Below are 22069 nucleotides of genomic sequence, written 5' to 3' on the forward strand. Positions count from 1 at the left end.
AGAATTAAGAGTGCCAGAAAAATGGCCAGGGCAAAAGTGAAGAGAAGAACCAGCTCTTGGTATAACAAAGCTAGTGAGGAAGAGGTTAAATGCCATGGCTTAGTACAGAAAAAAATATGACTGAACCCACTGCTCCCCATCCATCCTCATTCCAAAATTTGTGTGAATGTGAACTACTCTTTCTGGCTGGAACTGTGTGCAGTGCATATTCGTGATCATGATATTCATGCTCACGTGGATACTAAAGTACTAATATCTTCTCAAGGTCAAATCAAGGGCAGTTTTGGGGTGCTCTTAAGACAGGGCTGGTCTTGACAGAATTTCACACAAATGGTTGAGTCAGTTTCTCTGCATAGATCTTTTAAGTGATGCTCTCTTTTTTGCCCCTATCCCACCCCACCCCTCCCCTTGCCCTCTGCCTTTCCCTTTCCCTTCATGCCCTGCTTGTGAGCATCTGGCAGTTATTGTGAGAAGCTTTCTGTCACCACCTTGTCACTAGATCCTGCATCCACACTGTCATGCCTGAATTTGACATCCTGGCCATCTCCATGGTAACAGGCTTGTCAAACAGATTTGATTAACCTGCTCAGGGGATGTGGGATGGGAGGACATGGCGGGTGGAGAAAGAAGCCCTTATTAAAAGATCTGTTCAATATTGGCAACTCAGAGTAATGAGGTTTATTAGGTAGCTTTCCAATATAGTTTGGCCAAGGCGATATTACCTCCCCATCCCCCATCTAAACTAGTGAGCGAAAGAGCGTTAAATTTGTCTGGTAATCTCTCTGGAATTATTAAATGATTGTAAATAATGAGTGTGAAATGAATGGTAGCTGATGTGGAGAATTGGAATAATGCTCTCTGATGCAGAATCCAGGAACCTTAAAAAAAATTTTTTTTTAAAGGAGCAGGTTTTCTAGCCTTTGTGGTAGAAGACAAAAATCTGATCTGTGCCTAGCTTTTGCTTAAAACTTGGGGCCAATGTACAGGGTCAGTTGGATACTTGGGTGATGTAGTGAAACCACTGCAAGTTGGTTATTTGTGATGTGGTAATGGACCTTGTGGATTAGGAACATAGAAATCTGCCTTGTACTAAGTCAGACCATTGGTCTGTCTAGCTCAGTATTGTCTATACAGACTGGCAGTGGCTTCTCCAAGGTTGCAGGCAGGAGTCTGTCTCAGCCCTATCTTGGAGGTGCCAGGAAGGGAGCTTGGAACCTTTTGCGTGAAAGCATGTAAGTGCTCTTCCCAGAGTGGCCCCATCTGCTGAGGGGAATATCTTACAATACTCATACATGTAGTCTCCCATTCATATGCAACCAGGGTGGGCTCTGCTTAGCAAAGGGGACAGTTCATGCTTGCTGCCACAAGACCAGCTCTCCTCCCTAACTTGCTTGAAATGCACAGTAAAATTGGTTGTGCTCCATATCCTCGATTAAACCATATTTGGAAAAGTCTGAGCTATGATCTGTACTCGCAAAAAATGGTTTGTGTATGGGGTGTGTGTATGTATGTGTGCACACAAACTTTAATATAAAACGTGCAGCCTGCTAGTCCTGGAAGGGAATTTATATATTTAATTTATATACTGCCTGATTCCAAAGGCTCTAGGTGGTTCACAAAAACAATCACAGAAATAATAAAAGAAACTATTAAAAAAAAAATTAAAAATTTAAAACATTCAGAGATTACTAAAAGCCTGGCTGAAAAGATGCATCTTAAGGGCTCTTTTGAAGGCTGGCAAAGATGTTAAACAGCCAATGTCTATAGGTAGCGCATTTCATAGCCTAGGAGCGACTACGGAGAAGGCCCACTCCTGAGTCATCGCCAACTGAGCCGAGGACATATGGAGACTGATCTCTCTTAATGATCTCAGTGTGTGGTGGGGATCATGCAGAAGAAGGTGCTCTCCTAGGTAACCCAGTCCTATGCCATTTAGGACTTTAAAGGTAATTATTAGCACTTTGTATTTTGCCCTGAAACCTATTGGTAACCAATACAATTGATGTAAAACAGGCGTAATATGGTCTCTCTGAGACACCCCGGAGACCAATCTAGCCGCTGCATTTTGAACCAACTGAAGTTTCTGAATGAGATACAAAGGCAGCCCCACGTAGAGAGAATTGCAGTAGTCAAGCCTAGAGGTTACCAGAGGGTGTACCTCAGTTCTGAGATCACTGTTGTCAAGGAACAGACATGGCTGTCGTATCAGATGAAGTTGATAGAAAGCTATAGCCTTGGCCATAGCCTCATTCCTGGATGTAGCCTCAACCTGAAAAACCAGTGTTAAGCCTGGATCCAGAAGCACTCCCTGTTCCTTTGGGCGGCGGGGGGGGGGGGGAGTGCAACCCCATCCAGAACAGGAAGGTCTATCATGTCCCTCGAAGTATGACTCCTTATCATGAGTACCTCCATCTTGCTTGGATTCAGCTTCAATTTATTATCTCTCATCCAATCCATTACTGCCTGTAGGCAGGCATTTAGGGGGACTATGCCATTTCCTGATGATGTCATGGAGAAATAGATTTGAATGGATGTCATCAGTGTCTTGATAACAGCCAGCTCCAAATCTCCTGATGATCTTACCCAGTGGTTTCATGTATATGTTGAAAAGCATCGGCGATAGGATGGGACCCTGAGGGACACCATACAATAGCTCTCCTTTCAGTGAACAATTATGTCGGAGTGACACCATCTGGAAATTCCCAGAAAGATAGGAACAGAACCACCGCAAAGCAGTGCTGCCTATTCCCAAATTCCTCAAGCGATCTAGGAGGATACCATGGTCGATAGTATTGAAAGCCACAGAGGTCCAAAAGAACCAACAGATTCTCATTTCTTCTATCCATTCCCTGGTAGAGATCATCTATCAGGCTGACCAGGGCTGTCGCCACCCCATAGCCCACCCTAAAGCCAATTTGAAATGGATCTAGATAATCAGTATCTTCCGAAACTGCCTGGAGTTGATCAGTCACCACTCTCTCGATTGTCTTGCCCACCTAAGGGATGGCCTATAATTATCCATCCCTGAGGGTTCTATGGCAGGCTTCTTAAGCAAGCAAAGATCTCACAATTGCTTCCTTCAAACATGAAGGCATCCCACCCTCCCTCAGCATGAAATCCCAACCACTGGAAGTCAGAAGTTGTTGGAGATCAGAAGTCAGCTGGAGGAGCTGAGGCCAGTCAAAGCGGAAGAATTGCTAGCCCAGACTGAGAGAATCAGAGCTGTGACTGTAGCAAGAGCTGAAATCACAGAACCACCAGGCTGGATTGAACCCCAGGCCTGTACTGTGGCCAGGAGCAGAGAAGGAACAAGCCAGAGTTCCTAAAGGTGTTCATCAAGGACTAAGTTCAGGAATGGATGTGTTGTTGACTACATTTTGTTTAGTCCTTATGCTCCTTTGGTTAATGGTTTTTAATACTATTTTTTAATTTAAAATTGAACTATTTGCAAAGTAAAATTACTTGTTTATCTTTCAAAGAAAAATTGTAGCTTCTATTTACACCACTCCACACCTACAGGCCTTGCCATTTTACCAAACTTAGCTATTGCAACAGAAGTTTGAAAGTCTGTTGTGGTAGACTCTACCTAGAGCACAAATGTCTGCTTGGTGGCAGTGGTTAAACTGGGAATTGTCAGGGAGATCTGTGTCACGTGTTGGCAGTGGTGCGAATCCTCCACGTGTGGTGGCAAAGTGGTGGGATAGGCAGCTATTCCTCCACAACTGGTATAATCATTCCCATGTTAGCTGAGTGCAGGCACAGCAGGACACTTTATATTTCTACCATGCATTTGAAGACCTGTATGCAGGTACATTTTTAAAATGAAGCCAAGTACAGTCATTCAGACAAACATGTTGCACAAGTATACAGATACCTGTACACTTCTACATGTTAGTCTGAAGGGGGCTCTTAAGTAGGGAATTGGCAAACAATTCCTTGGTGTACAGCCACACCCAAGAGCACAAAAATGCAGTTGATTTGCCTTTTTCCTGCCATCCCATCCATCAGGAGGGATGTGGGGAGCTCATTAATATTTGCTGTTTGTAAGTCTTTAACAATATATATAAATATGAGATGGGGAGGAGAGTAACAATAAAATATTATTTCAATATTAGCCTGTTTTGCAAGTAGGAGAAATCAGTATGTTTCAGCTGAATTAAAAAGAAGAAAACAAAAAATACCATTGCTGCACTGGAAGGTGTTGATAAAACTAGCAGGTACTGTGAATCTTAAATGTGTTTGATTTTCTAAAAGTGGCTTAAGGAGTATGACTTGCTATATTTAGGTACCCAAATGAAACTGCGACTTCTTTTTAGATAACTGGTAATGCAGTTGCAGGTCCACTGCTGGAAAATTGGATACACTGAAGAGTTCAGAACAAATGATTCAGAAGGATGATTGGCCTTTCTTAGATGGCACACTGTTCTGGGCAGGTACATTCAGGACAAAAGCCAACATTCTCCAGCCAATAATGCCAAATCTTATAGGTTCACAGTATTCACAATTGATCACACACATTTTGCGGTGCTGCTATAATGGTTTTCAAACTGTATGTAGGGAAACACTAGAGTTTCTCAGAAATTTATTTGATTTCCTCAATAAGGAAACGGACAATTGCAGACAAAATTTCCATATACAGTTTGCCAACTGCTACTGATAGTTCATTGCCGTGCTCAGCTCCAGCGGGGTTACTGAAGGCACTCTAGGACACATCCTCTGTTTGTGTTGGTGACAGAGGAGCCTAGTGGGCCTGCCAGCATCCCATGTGAAGGAAGTTTGTGCTCCAAAATATGCCCCTGAATCCTGTGCAGCACACAGGGATCACCCAGCCCCCCCCCCCCCCAAAAAAAATCAACAAGGAAAAGGTTCCCTCTAGGTAGAAATATGAATGCTACTAATGTATTGTGGAGAGCCTATCCATTCCATGTCCCAGGAATGATTTCATCCAGAAGTGGAGTAGCCATTAGTGCCTGTCTTGTAGGATAGCTGATAGAGAGTCCCTCCTAACTGCACAAAGAAGCACCATTTAAAGTGTTCTTATATTTAGCAGGGGAATAGTAACTGTCCTTATTCCACCCCAGCATAGCATCCCTCTCTTTTCCTCCTTCGGTTCTTTTCAGATTTTGAGCTCATGAGGGACAAAGAACCCACTACTACTTTAAATTTAAGTTCTTTTGAGAACCTTTTTGTTGAAAGCAGTATATCAATCATAACGTACACTTTTACTCCAAAAAAGACAAACACTTCTTCAGGATAGTGTTGCTTCTAATTTTTTTCATCAGTTTGCAGAATAAGGTTTGTTCTGAGTGTCAGTATCAAGGCATTGTGTATGCATGTGGCCTTCCTAATTCAACTTGAGCGAGGTCCAAAATGAACTGAGCGGACATTAAAAAAACCTTATGTGTGCGCGCCTTGGAGGGAACACTGCTTCAGAAGTGTAATTTTTGTAACTTGTAATTAAGAAAACTTAAAGTATGAAGTGGTCATAGTTCGGTGATAGAGCATATGTTTTGCATGCTGAAAGTCCTAGGTCCAGCTCTATGCATCTTCAGTTAAAAGAATCTCGGGTAGCAGGTGATGGGTAAGATTCCACCTGAGACCTCGGAGAGCTGCTTCCGGAGTAGAGAGTGTATCTTGGTGTTGGGGAAACATCATATAGTCATTTATTCATATGATGACCATGTGGTGAAGAACCCAGGTTCCTGAATTTCTAATGTGTTTAATGGCACTGTTGCTTTTATGTAAACTTGTATTGGTTAAACCAACATTAAAAAACTCATAGTGGAAGAAGGTAGGCTTAGATATCTGCTGTATATGTGAATGTTTCCTGAAATATACTTAAGGACATTGCAATACTTGTATATGAAAGAGAAGGCACTTCTGCATAGACACTTTATTGCTTGGTGCACATGCCCTGGAAAGCTACATATGTCTGCCTGCGACTTCTCTACACTTGCACATACTTCACATTGAAGTATTGCTCCATACCAAACAGATTTCATGTTCATTCCTCCTCGGAAGCATCTCTGCACAAGCTCTTGGACAGAAATTAAGGCATGTTGACACTTACTGTGTATTTTGTATGAGATGAGGATTGGTGCCTGAGATGTCTTGCTTGATGCATCAGTGACACAAGAGGTATCTCTGGTTGAAGACTCTGCAGGTGTGTGAGAGGAAGAACACAACTGAACAAACTGGGTAGACAATACTGGACTATCTCCAGAGTAAAAAGGCAAGCTGGTTTTGCCAAGCCCATTCAAAAAGTGAGGTGCGATGTGAACTGCTGAGTCAGATTATGTTGCAGTTAGTTCCTGGTATAGGCAGCTTGTTTCCAATGTACTGTGCAAGAGTTCATGGAAACACTGCATTTCTTCTTGCTAGCCATTGTGTGGTTTTCTCCTCATTGTACTGGAAGTTGCAATTGCTGGGTGCAGCTTTGGTCAATAAAAACTGAAAGGGTCAGTAGATTGAAGAGGTAAAAATGCCAGCTTAGTCTGTACCAGTCACAGTGAAATTCCAGGCGACTTCAGCAAAATGCTGTGAGGCTTTTTCAGATTGCTGAAAGTGCCTTGAATTTGTGGATGCGGTTGTTGCTATTGCACATGAAAACAAACCACAGGTGGCTCATTTCTTGCACACTGATTTGGCCTAAGCAATCCTAATAGACAAAGGGCTCTCAAAATGCTGATTCTGTGTCCTAGCAACTAGGTATGCCATGCTGAAGCTCTATCATCGCCCCTCCCACCTCCGTTTTTTGAATCCAGGAGCCAAATGCTGGGCCAAATGCCATGGACTGCACACTAGAGGATCTCCCTCTGAGATCTAGGATCTCAGTTCATCACAGCTGGCCAGCATGTCCCTATTAACTTAGCCCCTGCCAGCTGTTTTCAGAATACAACTCCAATAATCCCCAGCCACAGTGGCTAGTAGCCAGGGATTATGGGAATGGTAGACCAGCATTTGCAGGAGGGCCGAAGTTGAGCAGCCCTCTCTAGAATGAGGCTGTCTTGAACAGTTTCTTGGTGGCTCCTTTATATTTGGGAGTGTGCAATAAGGTGATGCAAAATGAGGCAGCATTCTAGTTATCAGACTGCTTTGCCTATTTGGGGGACTCTTCAGAATAAATTTGAACAGAAATCAGGAACACGTTCCCCCTTCCCCAGCTTAAAGGTGGAAGTGTGCACATTCTTCTTGAATCCATTGGGAGGGCAGACTTCTCCAGTACTTTATGGTGAAAGGTAGTTCACTAGGGAAAGGCATGGCCCCTAACTTGTTATGAACAAAGGTCATTAATGTAGAGGAGCATCTGTACTCACAAGTGGGCAAGGTGGGCTACTCTCTGACATGAAGCCTTCCATCGCATATAGCGTTGCCAAATACTGTGCAGCTGTGATCGGCATTCATCAGAGGATGATAGGCTGTGAGCCCTTTTAGCCTTCATCCAACTCCTGATGACATTGGCCTGCCCATGCCTCCTCTCTTATTGTTTTTATTGTTTTTATTGCTTTTTTAAATTGCTTTTTAATTTTTAAACTGGATTTTACCATTTTATATTCTATCTTCTCTGTATTTTCTATAATAGATATAGTATTCTTTTATTTTTAGCAGGTTTCAATTTTTTAGTATTAATTTATGTAATCTTTATCTATTTCAGCTTGTCTCTTTTGAAATTGCAATTTTTTTTAATTCCAGCCTATTCATGATATTTTGCATTGTACTTACAATCACCTTTATTTTTAACATGTAACTCTTAGTATCACGTTCTTTTAACTTGTAATTTTATTCTAGTCTTTGACCGTAATAAAGGTTGATTGAAGTGGGCAAGGTGGAACAGGAGTTAGAGCCCGATCTTCAGACACCATCATACATTGTTGCTCATACCTCACTTGTCGGCTTAACGTGTGAACTGAAGTTTAAAGTTGTGGTGTCCTTGAGTGGCTACAAAGAGTTGATTCATACATTAATTTATGATACATTAAAGTCACTTGGATGACTCTACTTAATTGGTTTTCTGTGACAAAAATAGTTCTTGTGAATATTAACCCCCTGGTGGTGGCAGCTGGTATGTGCTACAATAAGAGGGAACTTTGGAATAAATAGACTGATACCATGTGAGATTTGGGTCACAAAATAGTCCCTTGCATGTAATCTGTGTGGTAAACCACCATGCACTCAAATAGAGTTTTGGTTTACAATTCCTAGTTAGCCAACTCTCTGTGCAGCATATTAAACCACTTCAGAAATGAAGAGCATTGCAAAAGGAGTTTGTAAAACGGCATGGTAGTCTGCTGTTCGCAGAAGGGATGTCAAAAATCCCTGAGGGTAGTTCTTTGGATCCTGGCCCGACCTTTCTCAGCTGCAGTAGATCTCGTATATTTGTGGGAGAGCTGTGCTCCCAGCCTCTTGGGAAATACATTTCTAGCCACCCATCTGTGGTAAGTGTCACATAATGCTGGTCAGCATGTGAACAAAACTAATTATTTTTCGTGTTCAGCTTACTGTCACCTGTGTGTGTTCTTCATCTTGGAGACTCTGCCTAATTTTGTGTGTGGTGTTCTCTCTCTCCAGATTTTCTATTTTGTACATACATTGTTTTGTATATACTGTATATGATGACTTCGGTGGGCAGTGAACGTACCCGGGGGACTCGAGAAAAAGCGCAGATTTCAGCCACGCAGCCAACGCAACCGCAAAAACAGGTAGTACAGGTAAGGATGAGGACATACCAGACCCTTCTTTATATATATTTCTCTAAGGCATAACCATCGCTAATCCCATATGTGGCAGCTCTCACGAGAGTTTGCGAGCAGCTGCTGATTAGCGACGGGGAAGGGTGGAAAGCAACTGCTGTCCAGGAGAACAGCAGAGCAGGCGGGGAGGAGAAGCAGTGGCCAGACAGCTGTTGGGCGGGGAGGAGAAGTGGTGACCAGGCCGGCTGCAGAGAGAGAATGAACTGGGGCTGCGGGGCAGGGGAGACAGGGAGAACTAGGGCCGCAGATACTCTAGCTAGGTCAGCTATTATATATTAATCTGAAATAATTAGAATAAAGCAATGATGTTAAAAGGTCAATCTGTAATTTATGCACAAGATCATGTGTTGAGAATCTTTAGCATAAGATAAGAACCAGTTCACACTTTATAGAGGGACAGGCCTGGGTTCGCACCTATGTGCATACAACAGGGAACAGCAGCCAATTGCGTGTGCTTCACTGACATCTTAAAAAGGTAACTGTTGAAGTGCTCTCAACTGACCATAGCATTGCCTTTCTTAATTTGAAGATAGGATGTCACTTAAAGAAACTTGATTATCCTGAGAAGTATGCTAAACTGAATATATTTTCTGTGCTTTTGAATATTTGATAAATTTTCATTGTGACAAACCTAAAAATAGGCATGATCGTTAGCAAAATAATCCACTTCCAGTTTTTAGGACCAGTCTTGTATTTGAGGTGTTGGAGAAGGTTTTAAAACTCCTGGGTGCTTGAGAGGTTTCCCTCGCTTCTGTGAGTTAACTGCCGCCCACTGTTGATCCTTATTAGTTCTTTCTTGCCTGTGACTTGCAGAAGAGAAACCATCCTTGAGAGCCACTTGTTCACTTGACAACTGAAGCCATACAGTGTTGGGACTAGGGAAGTCTCCTTGAGAAGAAAATTCTATAAAGTTGCTCTACTGAAAAAGCCTGTTCCTAGTAGCCACTTGGTGAACTTCTGCTGGCAGTAGTGAACAGTGTGTATGAGGGGAATCTTAAGGTGCCAAGGCCCCAAACCGTCTCGAACTTAAAAGGTTTAAACCAGCACCTTGAATTGAGCCCAGAAATGAGCAGGCAGCCAGTATAGGTGGCACAACACCAGAGCTATGTAGCAAGCAACCTGGTTGGCACCAGTCAAGGCTTCTAGATGCTGGCAACAGCAGGTCCACATAGAGCTCACTGCAGTACACAGGTCTGGTTGTTACTTGAACATGAATGATCATAGTCACCTTTGCCTTTTCCAGGAAGGGGTGTAATTGGTGAACCAACCAAAGCTGGTCAAGGTGCCTCTGCAAACTACTACCACCTGAGCCTCTTAAAAGCAGAGCTCAAGGAGTGGCCTCAAACTGTGAACCTAATCTTTCAGGAAAGTGCAGCCCTGTGTAGAACAGCCTCTACACAGGCTGTGCTGTGTTTCTGTGCTTTAAAAAAAAAATATGACTTGTGTTTTGTACTGTTCAGGCAACAGCGGAACAAATTCGGCTTGCCCAGATGATCTACGATAAGAACGATGCAGACTTTGAGGATAAAGTGAAACAGGCAAGATTCCTTTTCTGTCCTGATTGGGGAAACAGGTTTGGATTTCACGGGACAGTGGGGAGAGGAGGTTAGGACAGGATTGAATTGAATCAAGTCTCACAGTTGAAGCCCTGTACAGGTCTGCTCACTTGTTAAGGCTTGAGCATGAACTGATAACACTTGTTCAAACTCTGCAATCATGAGGACAGGACCCCATAAAAACTGACTTTTTTGGAAGCTAATTTTTTGTGTGAAAAGTGTTCCTAAAACACATTAAGCTAATATTCTAGTTTTCCTGGATTCGTGTTTGTTTTTCCAGAACTCTTCTAGTCATCTTGGAATCAACCACAGTGCTTGCTTTGCATTTACTTAGGGAGTGAGATATGCTTTTACCTCTGCACTCTTCCTCTACCTCTGCCAAATTAGCTTAATTTCAAGAAAAACATGTATTCTGCTCCTGCATATGCATTCCACATGCAGGAAGTATTTATCATCTCTGGAAAACTGTGTTGGCTCTGATTTGACTGCTTTTTAGGAAAGTGGGGAAAATTTAAACATTGCTTAATGGTGAATTATAGTATTTCATGAAAAACAACTAAACCCAAATTGAATTTGCTCCAGGATTATATTTACTGATATTCTTAAGAAATCTCTGTTAGATATTTTGATTACCTTACCTCTTTAATGGAAAAGCAGGCTAGAAATTATTAGAAGTATTAAAGCAAAACAATAACATTGAACACGAACGAACACACACACACACACACACACACACACACACACACACACACACACCTCTCAGTAATGGCTCAGCTAGAAACTTTAAAAGATCCAAACACTCACTGGAATAAAACAGTTTTCATTCTAACCAGAACGCACGCAAGATGGAGCCAGATAAGGCCATAGGGCAAGGTGAGGGGTGTTGACAAAGAAGTCACTGTCCGCCATCTCCTCTTGCTCTACTGCTGACAGAAGTGGATTGGTGGGCCTCCAGGATGAATCTCCATCTTTAGGCATACTCATTTAGGAGCAGGCTGTCCTTAAGATATCTGGTCCTAAGACCATTGGAGGGCTTTCAAGGTGGAAAGCTATACTCCAAATTGAATATGTGAACAAATTAGTAGACCGAAGGCATTTGGGTAGCCTCAGAATTTTATAGATAAACCTGTTCACATTCCTTCCTGTTTGGGTTTGCCTGCCCAATTGGGTACTGGTCTTAGGCTTCTGGTTGTGTAGCTTGTGTAGCTGTCACTGTGGCTTCTGCCACTGTTGTAGAGTTTTTTGTACTTTACTGCCACTTGCTGCCTATCTAATCACTTGCTCTGGGGTGCCAAGGTGACAATAGTATGTTTGCTGATTTAACGAGCTGCTTTAACCTGTCAGTTATATTATTGTTTACCCTGAGTCTTTGGGATTGACTAGAAATTTCTTTTAAGTGATACTCAGGTTTCGAGTTGGTTTCCCCTTTCCTTGTGCAAATTCTGTCTTGGCTGATACACGGCTTTTTAATGTACATCACATATTCTGCGTGTTTTTCTCTCTCCCCAGCTTATGGAAGTTACTGGGAAGAACCAGGATGACTGCATAGTGGCTCTCCATGACTGTAATGGGGATGTGAACAGAGCAATCAATATCTTGCTGGAAGGAAATTCAGACACAGTAAGGACCCAGTTTAGCACCAACATTGCTTCATGTGCGCCCCCCCCCCCCCGCTGCCTTAAGTGTTGGTTTGATTTCTCAATCCATATAAACTTTCCATCTTTGTAGAGAACTTGTCTCTTGCCAGAAAATTATGTTAAATTCTCATAAGTTTAGGACAAATATTATATTCAAGGAATTGGGAAACATTTAAAACTCCTGGGTGCCTGAGACTTTTTCTCAACTCGTTCTGGTTAATTGCTTCCTCTAAATGGTAAGAAGCTCAGTTGATTCATGTTAATTTCTTCCTGCCCATGACTTCCAGAGGAGACGCCATTCAGCTTCAAGAGTTTATCTTGTGTGCAGCAGAAGTTGCTTTCTGCAAAATTGTATAGGTATCTGTAGTTATTCCAGAGTGCCAGGTGCTAAAAGTAGTCCAGGGGAATTCTGCCCAGATTTGTCTTCCTGGCTGTCAATATTGGTTTCTGATGCAGTTTTTCTTCAAACAAATGTGAGATTTTCCCTGGCTTTGGGGAGCCTGTATGCATCAGTCACAATTTTATTGTAAATTAGAATTAGATGAGCTGTAAATCTGCCCTGGTGAAATATTATTTATTTTTTTGATTTGATTTGATTGATTTGATTTATATACCGCCCTTCCAAAAGTAGCTCAGGGTGGTTTACACAGAGAAATAATAAGTAAGATGGATCCCTGACCCCAAAGGGCTCACAATCTAAAAAGCAATAAAAGATATACACCAGCAACAGTCACTGGAGGTACTGTGCTGTGGTTGGATAGGGCCAGTTACTCTCCCCCTGCTAAATAAAGATGTTAAAAGGTACCATGTTAAAAGGTGCCTCTTTGCCAAGTGAGCAGGAGTTAGCAAGGCACTTCCTGCTTCTTGCTAATTGGACTGGCACTTCAAGGTAGTCTGTGCTTTTTTAGGATGTAACCTGTTTGCTCCCTGTAACATGAGCATCATGAATTCTCAGCTGAAGCATATCTAAGATAACTTGATTACTTTGGCCCAGGGCTGTGTGTGTTTGGTGCTTTAAAAGAAATATTTGTTACCATGAAACCGAATTATGCATCAAAAAAGATGAATTCTTTTACGCTTGTATATTATGCAAATTTAAATCATTTTTCTCTCGCGCTATTCTGCACCTTTACTAATTGGCATAACGTTGGTTTTGCTAATCATAGGGAGTTATGCAGGATACTGAAGTCCCATCCCTCAGCTTTATTCAGCCACCTCTGTGCCTTGAGACTTCAGGTGTTGCTCACACTCAAGTAGATCTTTGCAACCATAAGGGCTAATGAACTTGCTTTTTTAATAAGGGAAAAGCTTGGTAAGATTTAGCTAAATACTTCACTCAGTGGTTATATTTTGTGCTTTTTCCTTTGCTCCTGCAGAACTGCAACATACACCTAGCCCTGCTTCTGGCCATTGTAGTCCATTATGCATGGAACAAGGGTGGGTGATCTTCTGTCTCTCTCTTTGTGAGTGACTGAGATGCCCTCTTTAGCTTACCGTATGCATTTCAAGTTAGGATATCAGGACAATGTAGAGAGAGGGGTTCTGGTTCTCATGCACAGTCTCTCTTGTGGAGTGAAGCTGCATGTTGCCCAGATCAGAACCTTATAAATATATTTGAAACATTTATCCTGCTCTCTTCAGCAAAAGCTTCTCAGAATAACTGAAAAGTCCCCACCTACCCTGTTTCTGAAGGCTTAGGGACCCAAATAAGAGGATTCAAGAATAGCCAGATAGGTTTGTGTGGTAGGTAGTCTTTGCGGAAACCTGGTCCTGCACAGTTTAGGGCTTTAAGGTTTAAAGCCAGCACTTTGAGTTAGACTCTGAAATGGACTATGAGCCGGTGTAGTTATTTTGTCCTGGGTGAGGTGTGTCCCATACGTCTAGTTCCACTGGGAACCTCTGTATTAATGGACTCCATTTCCATGGTTTCACAGTTGAGGAACTGGCATCTGACCTCGATATACGTGGGGGAAAACTGGCAGTGAAGGGGTTAAATTTCATGTATCCATGGGTCAGGGGTGGCTGGAAATGACCTCAGAGGTCATTTCTGGCCTCCATTTTGGGATCAGGAGCCTCAAAATGGCTCTTTGGGGTGTTTGTGTGTGTGTGAGAGAGAGAGAGAGTGTGAGAGAGAGATTTGGCCGATGTTCTGCTATTGGGGGCACTGCTGTGCTGTTGAGGATCCACAGATCACAGTGGGCCACTTCTCCCTGCATTTTAAGGGCCATTTTCTTCTTTTGAACATTTCCTGACCTCCGGGAACCTAACCCCTGCAATCCCATTGTCCCAATACCTCTGTATTCACAGTTTCCATATCTGCGGTAGCAGCAGAGAATGGAGCCCCCCGTGAATACGGAGGTTCTCCTGTACAAAGTGAAGCATCTAAATTTACTAACAGTAAATGTTACCCAGCATTATTTATCCAGCATTACACCTTCACTGTGCATTTCCATTCCAAGGCCAGCTTTGGCAGAGCTAACCTTTGCTCCTTATTTGCTAGATAATTTTTTCACTCTCCTGACAGATAAGAGAGCTTGCTAGTCTTCCATACATGTGAATGCACAGAGTCCACAAAGAACAGGTTGCTTACCTGTAACTGAGGTAAAGTGCAGTGTACGCAACTGTTCAGTGACACAGCCCTCCCTGTTATTACTTTGCTGGTAGTGATCCATTTGAACCGTGGGAGGTGGTGCAAGCTTACTTAGGTGTCCTGTCTCCCCATGGAGGCATGGCTCATGCCAGAATTCTTGAGGTTGGGCAAAGATTGGCACAGATGGCCAACTGAAGGATATATTGGTTACAGGTAGAGGCTATTGTTTGAGAATGGCTCGTGTTCTTCTGCACCAGCTCCCTTTCCGACTGCCCTGCATTTGAAGCCTTTCAGCAGCTTCTTTCCCAGAAGCCAGTACAAGTTCACTTGGGCTGCTTCTTGATTTTGAGAATCGCAAGGATTTTAATAATCTAGTCATCTTAATTGGCAGTTTTGCTGGAATAAACAGGTGTGTGTGTGTGTGTACGTGTACACACCATACATCCAAATTGGCATACGTTTTCAAGGGTTCATGTCTGGCTCTTGCTCACTCTAATTCTGGCCAGAATAGGCTAAGCAACCCTGCTTCCCAATAATTCAGAATACATTATGCTGCTTATGCAAATATGTATACAGTATATTATTTTCACCTTTTTCTAGTCCATAACTTTGAGTTGACTCAAAGCATGCTCTCAGCTTGCAAAATAAACCTCAACATTTGAGGAACTCTTCCTGCTTAACAACCATCTACATGTGTTACAGCTCCTAAATACTGATAGACACTAGAGACTCTGCCCTTCACCTTTCCAATGATCATGCAAGTGCTGGCAGTTGGTAATACCAACTGCATGTAATCATAAAGGGCAAAAAACCTTCCCTGCCCCATTATATATCCCCCCCCCCACACACAGGAGTATGATCACAGTATATTTAACACCAAGAGAATATTGTGTTTCAATTGGTAATCTGTGTACAAGGCCCAGTGAATTATGATGAAGTCCAGGAGCTGGTCTTGAAATTCAGTCTAGTCAATGGAGTATTGGACTTAATTGTGGGTTCCAGTCCCTTCCCACCCATGGATGTGCTGATAATTTTGGGCTAACTGATATTGATCTGTAAAATGGCATAGCAGAGATCTGCTACACTTGTTGGTTGTAGCAATAAAGACTGTTAAAATCCTTTTTCAGTTAAAAATACTACAGAATTAATTTTATTCCAAGGGTGCTGGAATAGGCAACAAATTTTCACAGTTGCTCTGTGCGTATGACAGAGCTTATGTGTCTGTCTGAAAGCTGCTACAAAAACATTACCTAGATTTTGGGGTGATGGGGAGATCAGTTTTGGAAGTTTTCTGCAAGGCAGGCTTGGAATCCCTTTTGAATTGTTCTGTTTTCCTTCTCCACCCAAATAGACTTCGTGGGAGACAGTGGGAGGAAAGAAGAAAAGTCTTGGAAAAGAGAGTTCAGAAAACAAAGAGAACAGAGAGAAGCGAGGGGACAGAGAAATGAGCCGTGGACGGGGAAGTTCCAGCAGACGAGGAAGAGGGGGCAGCCGTGGTCGAGAGTGTAAGCACAGGCACCTTGCTCCTAGGAATGCGGTTGCCTTAGTTTGCCTTGCATTTGCTTAGGAGCGTGTGTTGTGCTTGAGTTGCCTTGTATGTTTGTAGCAGAGCACTTGGGAAAGCTTCGAACGTGAATACTGTATACAGGGATGTTTGTAATTAACAAGTTTGGCAAGGAGAGCTGAAAACTTGCTTGGTTTCCAAATGCATTATTTCCCTTTAAGCTAAAACAAGAATATTTTACAAATCAAGTGTACACTTGTGAGAAGGAAGCCTAAATATGATCAGAGACATAGCTAAATGCAAGGAGAGGAATTTTGTTTTCAAGGTAGGCATTTGTGCCAAGGGTATAGATAAACCCTTGAGTTCTGTAGGGTTATCGGTGATTTGAGGTTTGAACCAAATGGCAGAGTAGCAGTTGCAAATCCTCATTCTCATACCTTTTTAGGGCACCTCACCCTTTCCATTGTTGCTGTATGATTCTGCCTAATGCATATTTGCAAAATGTCTGAACTGGGAGGTAATATTATAAATGTATTCATTAATGGCCAAAGACTTTAATATCTTTCACTGTCTTTTTCCTCCTTTGTCTAGTTAGAGTAGAGGAGAATGGAGTGGACAACAATCCAGGAGACAGGCCTTCTGACCGTGGGAAACGTGGCAGAGGTAGAGGTAAGGCGTGTCTGGAGTGAAAGAGAGATCCTCCTTGGTTTGTAATGCTCAGGGCTGCTCAGTTACCTGTTACAAGGAGCCAACCTCCTGAAACATTTTGCCCCTTCCATGAAAAGCCTCCAGATATCAAGTCCTTTGCAGCAACTAGATGAACAGCTTTAGAAGAGTGGGTACAAGCTCCTAGCCATTGATGGATATTATTTAGATTGTCAGGCTCGGTGCAGATAACCCTTCTTGGCTTTGAATGCCATCCCTTAAGGTGTGAGAGTGTAAATGCTTCAGATAAACCAGAAGGGGACAGAGTATAATTAAATAAAAAGCGCACAGAAGGATGTGGTCAAAGAGATCAAATGGCTCAAAGAAAAATAGTACACACCATGTACGAGATTCAGCATATAGGTGCTTATATGCCAGTGCCAGAAGCCTCTGAGTCAAGATGGGTGAACTGGACTGCTTGGTTGCTAATGAAAACATAGATATAGTGGGCATAACGGAAACATGGTTGAACAATGAGAACTGGTGGGACATGGTTATTCCTGGATATGAACTCTTCAGAAAGGATAGGGAGGGGCGAACTGGGGGTGGAGTAGCACTGTATGTTGAAGAAGGGATAGTATTTCACAAGCTAGAAAACCTAGGAAGACCAGTCTTCTGCAAAAACTCTGTGGGTGACAATACAAGGCCTGAAACGAAGGGTGCCACTAGGGACAGGCTGACAGTGACTGGGAATTGCAGAAGGAAATCAGGGAGGCATCAAAAAAAGACAGAGCTGTAATAATGGGCGACTTCAATTACCCACACATAGACTGGGTAAATTCACAGTCGGGTAGGACAGAGGCCACATTTACAGACACGCTGAATGACTGTGCCTTTGTCATTCATAACTGATCATGTTATGATTTTTAGCCTTTTAACCTTCTATTGAGATGCTTCTTACTGTGCTTCTCTCATTGCAAAAGACATAGTGGCTTTATAAGCTCTGTAGTTTGCAGTTTTATTGTACCAGTATTTTATTTATATATAATTTTATTGTAGGGCAGTAATTGGCTAATAGTGATATTTTAGATTGCAATGTATTTTTAGCATTTTTTTCTTGCCCTTGTATACTTTTATTCTTCTGCTGGTCTGGGACTGTAATAAAGATTGATTGATTAATTGACTGTGCCTTAGAACAGTTGGTCATGGAACCAACTAGAATGAAGGCGACCTTGGATTTAATCCTGAGTGGTACACAGGACCTGGTGTGGAGATGCAAGTGTCATGGAACCTTTAGGGAACAGTGACCGTAATGTAATCAAATTCAACATACATTCAAGGAGAGAATTGCCAAGGAAATCTAATACAGACAACTTGAATTTCAGGAGAGGAAACTTCTCTAAAATGAGGAGTTTGGTGAAAAGAAAACTAAAAGGAAAAATCAGGAAATACCCTTCGCTCCAGAATGCATGGAGATAATTTAAAGCCACAATACTAGAAGCCCAGTTAGACTGTGTGGAGAAAGTGGATAGAGAGAAATTCTTCTCCCTCTCACATAACATTAGAACCAGGGATCATCCCATGAAATTCATTGCCAGGAAATCTAGGACCAACAAACGGAAGTACTTTTTCACACAACACATAGTCAACTTGTGGAATTCTCTGCCATGAGATGTGGTGACAGCCAACAACCTGAATGGCTTTAAGAGGGGTTTGGATCATGGAGGAGAGGTCTATCAACGGCTACTAGTCGGAGGGCTATAGGCCAGCCTCAAAGGCAAGATGCCTCTGAGTCCCAGTTGCAGGGGAGTAAGAGCAGGAGAGAGGGCATGCCCTCACCACCTACCTGTGGCTTCCAGCAGCATCTGGTGGGCCACTGTGCAAAACAGAATGCTGGACTAGATGGACTTGGGCCTGATCCAGCAGGGCTGTTTTTATCATCTTATGTTCTTAATGTGTACCAAAAAGGAAGAAAGGTACCAAGTCCTGGAGGATGCCAGCATGGCTAATGGGTAAAGTCAAGGAAGCTATAAAGGGGAGGAAGACTTGCTTCAGAAATTGGAAGGCCTTCCCAAATGAAGAGAACAGAAAGGAACACAAAATCTGACAAAAGAAATGCAAGGAGACAATAAGGGAGGCGAAAGGAGAGTTTGATGCGAAAGGCATCAAGGGGAATAACAAAAATTTCTTTAATCACTTCAAAAGCAGGCAACCTGCCAGGGAGGCGGTTGGACCGTTAGATGATGAGGGAGTGAAAGGAAGATATGGGGATTGCAGAGAAGTTAAACGAGTTGTTTTCACCTGTCTTAACGGCAGAGGATACTAAGTGTATACCTATGCCTGATCCGACCTTCTCAGGGATAGAGGCTAAAGAATGGAATCAGATAGATGTGATGAGAGAAGACGCTCTAAACTGTCTGGGGGGAAAAACAACTAATAAATTGCTAGGGCCAGAGGGCATCCACCCGAAAGTACTTAAAGAACTCAAATTGCTGACCTCCTTGCAAAAATATATAGTTTATCCCCACCATCAGGCTCTGTACTGGATGACTGGAAAGTAGCCAGTGTAACATTGATTTTTCAAAAAGGGTTCCACGGGCAATTACAGGCCAGTTAGCTTAACCTGTTTTCCAGGCAAATTGATGGAAAGCATTCTCAAGGATAAAATTGTAAAGCACATAGAAGAACAGGCCCTGCTGGGGGAGAACCAGCATGGCTTCTGCAAAGGTAAATCTTGCTTCACAAACCTTTTGGAGTTCTTTGAGAATCTCAGCAGGAGTGTAGACAAAGGTGATCCAGGTGACTTAGTGTATTTGGACTTTCAAACAGCTTTGGACAAAATTCCTCATCAGACTCTTGAGACAACTTAGCAGTCATGGGATAAGGGGACAGGTTCATGTGTGAATTGGTAACTGATTGAAGGACAGGAAACAGGGTAGGTATAAATTGACAGTTTTGACAATGGAGGAAAGTAAGAAGTGGGGTCCCCTAGGGATCTGTATTGGGACTAATGCTCTTTAACTTGTTCATAAATGATCTAGATAGTTGGAGTAAGCAGCGAGGTGGTCAAATGTACAGATAATATCAAACTATTTAGGATAGCAGAATCCACAACAGATTGAGAGGAGCTCCAAAAGGATCTCTCCAAACTGGGGGAATGGGCAACAAAATGGCAAAAGCTGTTCAATGTTAGCAAGGGTAAAGTGATGCATATTGGGACAAAAAACCTCAATTTCAAGTATACGCTGATGCGATCTGAGCTGTCGGTGACTGACCAGGAGAGGGATCTTGGGGTCATGGTGAACAGTTGGTTGAAAGTGTCGACTCAATGTGCGGCAGCTGTGAAAAAGGCCAATTCCATGCTAGGGATCATTAAGAAGGGGATTGAAAATAAAACTGCTAATATTATAATGCCCTTATACAAAACTATGGTGTGGCCACATTTAGAGTATTGTATACAGTTCTGGTCACGCTATGTTAAGAAGGGCATTGTAGAACTGGAAAAGGTGCAGGAGAGGGCAATCAAGATGATCAGAGGCCTGGAGCACCTTGCTTTTGAGGCAAGGCTACATTTTGGAGGTTTTTTGTTCAGAAGAAAGACTGGAGGGGTGACATGTTAGAGGTCTATAAAATTACGCATGCTGTGGAGAGAGAAATTTTTGTCCCTTGAATAACACTAGAACCAGGGTCATCCCATGAAACTGATTGCCAAGAAATTTAGGACCAACAAAAGGAAATACTTTGTCATACAATGCATAATCAACCTATGGAATTCTTTGCCACAAGATGTGGTGACAGCCAACAACCTGCATGGCTTTAAGAAGGGTCTAGATAAATTCCTGGAGGACAGGTCTATCAGTGGCTATAGGCTACCCCATGATGGTTAAAAGCTACCACCAGTCTCAGAAGCAGGATACCTCTAAATACCAATTGCAGGGGATTAACTGCAGGAGAGAGGGTAAACCTTCTGCTCTTGCCTATGGGCTTCTTGGAGGCATCTGGTGGGCCACTGTGTGAAACAGGATGCTGTAGTAGATAGGCCTTTGGCCTGATCCAGCAGGGCTGTTCTAATGTTCTTATGAAGCTTGCTGGGTGATTTTGGGCCAGTCACTTTCCTAACCTAAGCTACTTCACAAGGCTGTTGTGAAGCGAAAATGGGCTGTATTATTTATTTGATTGATTGATTGATTGATTGATTGATATACCTCCCTTCCAAAATGGCTCAGGGCGGTTTGCAAATTAAAATAAACCACTAAAACAATAAAGAGCTAAAACAAATTAAAAGCAATATAACAATTAACAATTTAAAACATTTTAAACAACAATTAAACAATTACGGTAATTAAAAGCTCCAAAATTGGGTTAGAATATTAAAACTGATTGAAAAACCCTGGAAAGCCAGGCCAAACAAATACGTTTTAAGGACTCTCCTGAAGGCTAATAGAGAACTCAAATTGCGGATTTCCTCAGGGAGCGCATTCCACAGCCCCGGAGCAGCTATAGAGAAGGCCCGCCTCTGAGTCGCCACCAGACGAGCTGGTGGTAACTGGAGACGAACCTCCTCAGATGACCTTAATGTGCCGTGGGGATCACACAGAAGAAGCCGCTCTCTAAGGTAACTCGGGCCTAAGCCGTTCAGGGCTTTAAAGGTAATAACCAGCACTTGGTATTTTGCCCGGAAGCATACCGGCAGCCGGTGCAATTGTTTCAAAATAGGCATAATATGGTCTCTCCGGGTTACCCCAGAGACCAATCTGGCTGCCGCATACTGACCTAATTGAAGTTTCCGAACTACGTACAAAGGCAACCCCACATAGAGTGCATTGCAATAGTCAAGCCGGGAGGTTACCAGCTGGTGCACCACTGTTTTGAGGTCATCCTCCTCAAGGAATGGGCACAGCTGTCGAATCAGCCGAAGCTGATAGAAAGCACTCCTGGCCATGGCCTCCACCTGAGATACCAGGCTGAGGCCTGGGTCCAGGAGTACTCCCAAGCTGCGCACCTGCTCCCTCTGGGAGACTGCAATCCCATCCAGCACAGGAAGATCTAACTCACTCCTCAGATTCTGAGCCCCCACAATGAGCACCTCTGTCTTGCTTGGATTCAGCTTCAGTCTGTTATCCCTCATCCAGCCCATTACTGCCTGTAGGCAGGCATTTAGAGAATGAGTGCCATTTCCTGAAGATGAAAGGGAGAAGTAGATTTGGGTGTCATCAACATACTGATAACACCCAGCACCAAACCTCCTGATGACCCCACCCAGTGGTTTCATGTAGATATTGAAAAGCATTGGTGACAGAATGGAGCCCTGAGGGACTCCATATAACAGCTCCTGCTTTGAGGAGTGACTGTCACCAAGCTCCACCATCTGGGATCTACCCGAGAGA

General features: G+C 42.9%; 1 protein-coding gene across 10 annotated transcripts in view; it reads left to right on the forward strand.

Moving 5' to 3' along the window:
• UBAP2 (ubiquitin associated protein 2) overlaps nucleotides 1-22069 on the forward strand; it is a 173284-nt gene that overhangs the window by 54412 nt on the left and 96803 nt on the right. For all 10 annotated transcript variants that reach the window (XM_053297005.1, XM_053297000.1, XM_053297004.1 and 7 more), the window contains 5 exons: nucleotides 8569-8708; nucleotides 10211-10288; nucleotides 11816-11926; nucleotides 15885-16038; nucleotides 16629-16706. In XM_053297005.1, the coding sequence (XP_053152980.1) occupies nucleotides 8610-8708; nucleotides 10211-10288; nucleotides 11816-11926; nucleotides 15885-16038; nucleotides 16629-16706 (520 nt within the window). In that variant the 5' untranslated portion in view covers nucleotides 8569-8609. Of the gene's footprint in view, nucleotides 1-8568; nucleotides 8709-10210; nucleotides 10289-11815; nucleotides 11927-15884; nucleotides 16039-16628; nucleotides 16707-22069 lie in introns of those variants that run through there.

Source organism: Hemicordylus capensis, chromosome 2 (assembly GCF_027244095.1).
Source record: "Hemicordylus capensis ecotype Gifberg chromosome 2, rHemCap1.1.pri, whole genome shotgun sequence".
NCBI classification, from domain to species: domain Eukaryota; kingdom Metazoa; phylum Chordata; class Lepidosauria; order Squamata; family Cordylidae; genus Hemicordylus; species Hemicordylus capensis.